Source organism: Nannobrachium achirus, assembly GCF_963921795.1.
Source record: "Nannobrachium achirus genome assembly, chromosome: 24".
NCBI classification, from domain to species: Eukaryota; Metazoa; Chordata; class Actinopteri; order Myctophiformes; family Myctophidae; genus Nannobrachium; species Nannobrachium achirus.
Genome location: NC_137831.1, coordinates 452,905 through 462,904, shown reverse-complemented (window position 1 = coordinate 462,904; position 10,000 = coordinate 452,905). Strand labels below are relative to the sequence as shown.

Below are 10,000 nucleotides of genomic sequence, written 5' to 3'. Positions count from 1 at the left end.
TTCAATGATATATGAGTTAAATATCTATCATAGTACTGTGTTCTGTCTGTCTGTCATTCAATGTTATATGAGTTTAATATCTATCATAGTGCTGTGTTCTATCCTCCTGTCATTCAATGTTATGAGTTAAAGAGAAGGATCTCAATGGAAAGCCTTGCCTTAAATGAGTTTCCTTTTAGTTGACCTTGTATCAGTGATGTTGAACCACAAGAGTCCTGTCTGAGGACAGTGGTGGAAAAAGTACTCAATTATTTGTACTCAAGTAAAAGTATCAATACTGCAATACAGAAATGCTCTGTTAGGGTGCTCTCACACCAAAATACCTATGAGAGTGGAATCCGTGTTCTGCCAATGCATTTCAATGAGAAGGGAGCGTTTTTTGCAGAAATCCTCTGCTGGCATGAGGGTTAGGGTTAGGGTTAGGCACCGCTTCACTCTCATGGCCCGGGCGCTGCCAAAGTGAGCACACACATTCCCTGGATGCCAATCTAGAACCTCTGCCCTACATTTTTCAAATAGGCCTTTTCTAGCGCCACCTAGTGGCCGATGTTTGCAAAACACATTTCTGTGCAGTACTCTTACAGATTTTGTCCAAAAATCCTACAAATCGGTAGGCAGTATCTCGACAGTCATGTGATCGACACAGATCTGTCCAATTTTGCATATTCCATCCTGATTGGCTAAGATTGGCTTCCAAAATTTGTAGGATTGAGCCGTTTTGAACAAAATGCCTCAAATCCCAATTGCAATTATCATGAAATTGCGCACACACGTTCCCACTAGGTCGAGGAAGAAATGCCACTTCAGATTTTTGAAATCAGCCTCATGGTGGCGCTATAACAGGCCGATTTGTGGTTTTACCTATAACTCCACCGATCAGTTTCAAACTTTGTAAGCACACTCCCTAGAGGCTAAGGATAAACATTTGCCCTGCATTTCTCACATCAGCCTTTTATAGCGCCACCTTTGGGCCGACTTATGTAAAACACATTTTTGAATATTACTCCTTGAGATTTTATCCAAAAATCACGCAAATCGGTACACAGTATCTCTATAGTCATGTGATCAAGTCCGATCCGTCTGATATTTCATATTCCATCCTGATTGGCTAATATTGGCTTCCAAAGTTTGCAGGATTGCTCCATTTTTGAGCAAAATGCCTCAAATCATCAACGCAGCTTGCGATTACCGTGAAATTTGCCACACATATTCCCACTAGGTCAAGGAACAAATGCTACCTTTTTCACATTGGCCTGTTATAGCGCCACCAGCAGGTAGACTTTAGCAAAACACATTTTTGGAACACAATGCTTCAAATCATGCATGCAGCGTCCGATTGCCATGAAAGATCTAAGGTGAAGAACATATGCCACCCTTTTTACATTGGCCTATTATACAGTAGCACCACCAGGACGCACAGCCTGGTGGAGACATGTGCTCGGAAGAGCACTGCTTCTAGTTTATCTTCTTTTCACAGCTTAAAACACTAAAGTTTGTAAAATCTGGGATTTTCTGCCCCCTTGTGGTGGAAAATAGACAACACGTCTGTGCGACGCTCACCGAAAATAGCCGATCTTGAGAGCTTGCAGATCGGCTATTTTCGACGACAGCGCAGCCGCAGTAGCTCGGTCACAGACCTCGATAGGGTCACTGATTCCAATGTTTACATCTGTTGGCCAGCTAGCTAGCTAGCTTGTTAGCTAGCCAGCTTCTCAAAGATGTAAACAACATTAAAACAAGTCTGTTTTTGTTTTAAACGCTTCTTTATTTCAATCGACAGTTGTATTAAATAACCTTCTATCCTTTACAGAACAACACAACCAATAACAACTAATAAAAGCCATGAAGCTAAAATAAAGCTAATAATAGCTAAAGCTAACGCAAACTGCGCATGCTCATCGTATGTCGGCAGAGCCGAAAGTAGCCGATCTTGATCGGCTATTTTCGGGGACTGCGCAGCCGCAGTACTCAGTCACAGCTGTCAGCACTCGTTAGGGTCACTGATTTCAATGTAACACACCGAAAATGACCGTGTTTACATCTTCTTATTATAACTCTATGGTTTACATCCGGTTAGCATGCTAGGCTAGTTAGCTAGCTCCTTAAATGATGTTAAACGTCATGTATTTGTTATAAAAGTGTTCTTTATCTTTATTAATCCAACAGTTGTGTTAAATTATCACCAGTCGTTTGTTACAAGAATAAAAACACACGTTTTTAAAAGTTAATTTATAACGTTTAGAAATAAACCGATGCGACCTATAGGTGGTAGATTAACCACCAGATGGCGCTATTATCAACCTTTTAATACATTTTGCATTAAAACGCAGCTCAAAGCTCAGCGTGTGGAGCTGATGTTGAACCACAAGACGGCGACACTGAGCCGTTGTCCTGTCTGAGGGAACAAGAGACACCAAGAAGAAAATAGAAGATCTACAAGCATAGAATTCGTTCCATCCGAGGGTGACTTTAAATGAACGGTTGTGAAGTAAACTAGTATTTACATTATATGATATTAAACTATACTATACTATACTATACTATACTATACTATACTATACTACTCTATACTATACTATACTACTATACTATATCATATTTATATATATAGGATATATACTATACTATACTATACTATACTATACTATAGTCTACTATATCATATTTATATAGGCCTAGGCCTATATAGGATATATACTATACTATACTATACTATACTATACTATACTATATACTATACTATATCATATTTATATATATAGGATATATACTATACTATACTATACTATACTATACTATACTATACTATACTATATACTATACTATATCATATTTATATATATAGGATATATATTATACTAATACTATAATATCTCTACCGATATAAACTATAAACTACTAGAGTAGGGTTTCCTTTTAGTTGACCTTGTATCAGTGATGTTGAACCACAAGAGTCCTGTCTGAGGACAGTGGTGGAAAAACTACTCAATTATTTTTACTCAAGTAAAAGTATCAATACTGCTCTGTTACAAGTACAAGTCTGGAATTCAAAATTTACTTGAGTAAAAGTACAAAGGTATTGGCATCAAAATATACTCAAAGTACCAAAAGTACAAAATGTTTGAAAATAGCTCACAACGCAGCTTGTAGATCGGCTATTTTCAAATAGCCGATCTACAAGCTGGATGTATGCTTTATATTATAATCATTTATATCTGCAAAGTAACTAATGTTTTCAAATAATTGTAGTGAAGTAAAAGTACAATATTTGGATCCCAGATGTAGTGGAGTAGAAGTAAGTATTGACAGATATGATTCTCATTAACTTTTATTATAATTAGTTATTTATAAACATATGTAGACATGATTAATCAACCAACCAATCACAGACATTTGAGTCATTTTATAAACGTTTAGAATTCACTGTGAATTACTGAGATAAAAATGAATATAAATACACATATTAGCATATTATTAACATATCCTACATTAACATATATTACTGGTTCTCAAACTGTTACCAAAAACAAACCTATTTCAACTGGGGACCCCTCAACATAATCATATTTGAACTGAGAACCCCCCAACATAGCCCTAATCATATTTGAACCGGGGACCCCCAACATAATCATATTTGAACCGGGGACCCCCAACATAATCATATTTCAACTGAGGACCCCCTACATAATCATATTTGAACTGGGGACCCCCTACATAATCATATTTGAACTGGGGATATAATATAATCCTGACAAGCATGAATATTACATGTTGAGGTCGTTGCAAGCTCACAGCTGGATTGTCTATTTTCACAATTCTTTCTCTTCCTGCTGTAACATCAGTTTATTGATTACTTTGAAACAGTAATAATAGGAATATCATAGTTATTATTTTAATAATAGGAATATCATTGTTGTTATTATTAAAAAGAGAAAGAAATTACATTTTAGAAGAAAAAACAAAAGTAATTAAAATGTCACTTTATAAATGTGCAGATACCCTGTATATACTTGTATGTTGAGTGAGAACATATTGTTGCACATTATATTGATAATTGAGATAAATTATTTTTGCACAATTGTTAGAATAATAGAATAGAATAATGGTTACTATGTGTCATTATCTCTAATGTCATGTGATCAAGACATCTGTTTTATGATTGCATCCTGACATTTCTGTCCCACAATATCCTACCTGACCTGGCGGAGACCTGTGCTTCGAAGAGCAATATATAAACTCAGCACAAAAAGAAAGGAAACTTGACTTTGGTCCATTATATCTCCCCTTAAATAATACCGAATTGTATTATGTTTTATATCATTTCTATCGTTGATTCGTCACCTTTACAACGAGGTACAGCTTGTAAGCATCGGGCATTCGAGGCATGAGCACCACAGCCAAACATGTGGGTAGCACTGACCAAAACCTTGCCAAAATGGCTTGCAATACTGACTGTTCTGCTGGCATTTACTCTGGTTTTGGGCTTCCCTGACACTGAGCTTAACATTAACAAAGTGTAAAAATGGCCAAAATGTGTTGTTTTTCTTGTCCTTATAATTGTGGGAGAGTGCAATCATTCAATGCTTCAAGCAACAAAGGTGAACACCAAAAGAACAGTATTGCAGGCCTGCCAGGCCATTTTGACCAATTATCTTTCTTTTTCTAAAGCATAACAGCTTTTCAGCTTATGTACTTAACTTTACAATATGATCTGTATAATGTATACTGTATACAGTATGATCTGTATAATGTATAAGTCAGCTGACCTAAAGCCATCTGGGAACTCCACTAGAATGTCTAAAATACAAAACATGTTTTGAGTTTTTAGTTTGTTTACCACATAATTCCATAAGTGTTCATTCATAGTGTTTGTTTACTACACAATAAGGGTTCATTCATAGTGTTTGTTTACTACACAATAAGGGTTCATTCATAGTGTTGATGCCTTCAGTAAATAGTCATGTGTCCAAACTTATGACTGCTAGTATATATGATACTCTAAAAGTATTTAGAGTAGATATACTTAAATCTACAGTATATATGATCTGTAAAAGTAATTAGAGTAAATATACTTATGTTGTGTTTTAATTGACTTTAGTTTGCTGGTTCCCAAACTGTGGGTCATTTCTTTGACTTGGACCGCCCCTGGAGCGATGTGATTGGCTGAAGTCTTAGACCTGGACCGCCCCTGGAGCGATGTGATTGGCTGAAGTCTTAGACCTGGACCACCCCTGGAGCGATGTGATTGGCTGAAGTCTTAGACCTGGACCACCCCTGGAGCGATGTGATTGGATGAAGTCTTAGACCTGGACCGCCCAGGGGGTGAAAGACCCCGGTTCTGCAGGAGGACACTGAGACAGACAGACAGACAGACAGACAGACAGACAGACAGACATTGATTTCATTGGTCGGTTAGCCAAGAAACCGAATCAAGAGACGCGTCATATGACACCTCCAGACCAAGAGAAGCAGTCCACTCAGAGAGTGGGCGGGTCTAAGCGCTGAGCGTCCCCCCAGCGCAACACGGTCGCCTTGGAAAACAAGGAAGTGCTGATCAAATAGAATCCATTTTCTTAAAATAATTTTAAAAACATTCTTGAGAGCAACGTTTAGTTGTAAATGTCGCTGTGTGCTTGTTTACATGGCTGACATGTTGGATATGGCACAAGATTTACGCAGTGAAAGAAAGCAGTTCTGGCCTGAAAACGTTGAAGCCCCCTATTAATGTGTGTTTCTGTCCGTTCTCTATATTAAAATATAACTTTATGTTTGTGTCAGGTCAGTCTGTTGGCAGAGGGGCTTCAGAGTCATAGTCAGGGTTAGGGTCATAGTTCAGAGGTCAAAGGTTACCAGGTCAGTGAAGCTGTTAGGGTCATAGTTCAGAGGTCAGAGGTTACCAGGTCAGTGAAGCTGTTAGGGTCATAGTTCAGAGGTCAGAGGTTACCAGGTCAGTGAAGCTGTTAGGGTCATAGTTCAGAGGTCAGAGGTTACCAGGTCAGTGAAGCTGTTAGGGTCATAGTTCAGAGGTCAGAGGTTACCAGGTCAGTGAAGCTGTTAGGGTCATAGTTCAGAGGTCAAAGGTTACCAGGTCAGTGAAGCGGTTAGGGTCATAGTTCAGAGGTCAAAGGTTACCAGGTCAGTGAAGCGGTTAGGGTCATAGTTCAGAGGTCAAAGGTTACCAGGTCAGTGAAGCTGTTAGGCTCATAGTTCAGAGGTCAAAGGTTACCAGGTCAGTGAAGCGGTCCAGGCAGGCGTTGCGGATGCGTTCAGGCGTAGCGGGAGAATCCAGCCTGAACGGACCAATCAGATTACTGTCCTGCCGCGCTGCCAGGACCCCGTCCTTAATGGCATAGAAGACTGAAGCAGCCAGGAAGAGAGGTGGCTCTCCAACCGCCTGAATAGAAACATACATATATACATAAATATACATTTAATATATACATAAATATAGATGAATATATACAGTTCATAGAAGACTGAAGCAGCCAGGAACAGAGGTGGCTCTCCAACCGCCTGAATAGAAACATACATATATACATAAATATACATTTAATATATACATAAATATATACATAAATATAGATGAATATATACAGTTCATAGAAGACTGAAGCAGCCAGGAACAGAGGTGGCTCTCCAACCGCCTGAATAGAAACATACATATATACATAAATATACATTTAATATATACATAAATATATACATAAATATAGATGAATATATACAGTTCATAGAAGACTGAAGCAGCCAGGAAGAGAGGTGGCTCTCCAACCGCCTGAATAGAAACATACATATATACATAAATATACATTTAATATATACATAAATATATACATAAATATAGATGAATATATACAGTTCATAGAAGACTGAAGCAGCCAGGAACAGAGGTGGCTCTCCAACCGCCTGAATAGAAACATACATATATACATAAATATACATTTAATATATACATAAATATATACATAAATATAGATGAATATATACAGTTCATAGAAGACTGAAGCAGCCAGGAACAGAGGTGGCTCTCCAACTGCCTGAATAGAAACATACATACATAAATATACATTTAATATATACATAAATATACATTTAATATATACATAAATATACATTTAATATATACATAAATATACATTAATATATACATTAATATATACATAAATATACATTAATATATACATAAATATACATTAATATATACATAAATATACATGTAATATATACATAAATATACATTAATATATACATTAATATATACATAAATATACATTAATATATACATACATATACATTAATATATACATTAATATATACATAAATATACATTAATATATACATAAATATACATAAATATATACATAAATATACATTAATATATACATAAATATACATTTAATATATATATATATATATATATATATATATATATATATATATATATATTAGGGCTGTCAGTCAATTAAATTGTTTAATCCCATTAATCGCATGATTTTCCATAGTTAATCGCACGATTAATCGCAATTAATCGCATATTTTGTATTTGTTCTAAATCTACCTAAAACTGATATTAATACTCATATCAACATGGGAGTAGACACATAGCAATCACTAAACCCCAACATCCCTATTCTAAGGGGATATTCACCAAATGTAGCAGATTTACAAGCTCATTACAAGATGCTACAAGATCTTGTAGATCGGCTATTTTTGGTGAAGAGAGTTGGTGTATAAAAGTACAGTGCAACTCGGGTGTTTTACAAAGCAAGCATGAGGCATTAGAGGGTCTAAATTGGTTTAACTGAAGTAATATTGATACATTCTAAATATTATCAAAATATTCTGAGGCACCCTGGACTGGTGTTATTGGGCACCCTAGTTCACTATGAGAAACCCAGCTGTTATGATGTAGAGAGTACTAGAGACACTGATGGCTTGTTGGAGATGTGTGGCACACACAAGCCATAGTCAGCCAGACCTGCCGGATTTCAGCCGGAGTTGGGCCAGAACAGCCGGATGTGGGCCATAACAGCCGGATTTGGGACAACCTGTTTGCTATGTGGGTTCTCTGGCCGTTGTTGCATGCATTTGGTGGTCACTGTTAGCGTGTTGGTGCGGGGGTCTGGGGGGCACTGTATAAAGAACGTAGGCTAGTAGGCTACTATGTGCTCGTGTACAGTACAAGTTGGAGCGCTCCTGTTCTTGGGAGCTTGTGTGTCTGGGGCTTGCACTGTCTGCAGATGTGCCGTTTCGGTATTTGATGCGAGTTGTCAGCGCATTCGCTTCCTCACTCTCTATACTACGGAGCGCACCGAGGCTCAAATATCAGCTGCGTTAATCGCAAGTTAAAAAAATTAGTGGCATTAAAAGGATTGTGAGTTAACTAGTTAATAGCGCACTAAATTTGACAGGTATAATATATATATATATACATAAATATACATTTAACTCTACTACTGCCAGATTATTTATTTATTTATTGGGTCTGGTGCCATCAAAAAGCGGCTTACCTTTGCGACGTTATAGTAGATAGATAGACATTTATTTATTTATTTATTTTTTGATTGTGCAATAGTGCACTTTGGTCTGCCAGGCAGCAGAGGGCGGCGTCATGCAAGAATGAATGTGAATTTGCCTGTTATGTGTTGCCGTACATTCAGTGCAGTCACGGGCCACAGAGCCTCACAGCCAGAGGGAATAAACAAGGAAGTGAATTGGTCTCCGTTGATGTTAACGCATAATGGATTTTTTACACTATCACCGCGGAAAATGTGTTTACAGTACACGGTGGCGCGACCCCTCATCAGCTTACAGTCATCAGACGAGGTAAACGAACGAGCGCCGTATTGGCGCGCCGCGACCTGAAAAATTGGGGCGAACAGGAACGTTCAAAGCAGAATAAGAGTTAATATATACATAAATATACATAAATATATACATAAATATACATTTAATATATACATAAATATACATTAATATATACATAAATATACATTTAATATATATATATATATATATATACATAAATATACATTTAATATATACATAAATATACATTCATATATACATAAATATACATTTAATATATACATTTAATATATACATAAATATACATTAATATATACATTAATATACATTAATATATACATAAATATACACATAAATATACATTTAATATATACATAAATATACATTAATATATACATAAATATACATTTAATATATACATAGAAGACTGAAGCAGCCAGGAACAGAGGTGGCTCCCCAACTGCCTGAATAGAAATATATATGAATATACATTTAATATATACATTAAATATAAATAAATATACATGAATATATACATAAATATACATGAATATACATGAATATATACATAAATATACATAAATATACATGAATATATACATAAATATACATGAATATATTCAGTACATATAAGACTGAGGCTGCAGGAGAGAGGTGGCTCTCCTATCGCCTGCATACAAACACACACATGTTTATACCAGTAAAACACCCTAAGAGCCAAAAGCAACCTCGCCCTGAAGGGCATCTCTCAGTAGACTAACTGTATATTAATACACTAGACTACAGTAGAATACAGTAGAATACACTAGAGTACATTAGTATAGTATTTATTATTACCTTAGAGGAGAACACAGCCTTCTCATTGGGTGCGTCTCTCAGTAGACTGACTGTATATTAATACACTAGACTACAGTAGACTACAGTAGAATACACTAGAGTACAGTAGTATAGTATAATATCAGTAGGTTAGATTAATATTACCTTAGAAGAGAACACAGCCTTCTGGTTGGGTGTGTCTCTCAGTAGACTAACTGTATATTAATACACTAGACTACAGTAGAATACAGTAGAATACACTAGAGTACAGTGGAATACACTAGACTACAGTAGAATACACTAGAGTACAGTAGTATAGTATTTATTATTACCTTAGAGGAGAAAACAGCCTTCTGGTTGGGTGCGTCTCGCAGCA

General features: G+C 36.3%; 1 protein-coding gene across 1 annotated transcript in view; it reads right to left on the bottom strand.

Moving 5' to 3' along the window:
• Positions 1-3,310: 3,310 nt before the first annotated feature.
• The window catches only part of xdh (xanthine dehydrogenase), a 72,897-nt gene continuing 66,207 nt past the window's right edge, over positions 3,311-10,000 (bottom strand). Inside the window, exons 35-36 of the mRNA XM_080720846.1 lie at positions 6,227-6,394; positions 3,311-5,351 (exon numbers count right to left, since the gene is read on the bottom strand). Coding sequence (XP_080576972.1) covers positions 5,301-5,351; positions 6,227-6,394 — 219 coding nt within the window. The 3' untranslated portion in view covers positions 3,311-5,300. The remainder of the gene's footprint in view (positions 5,352-6,226; positions 6,395-10,000) is intronic.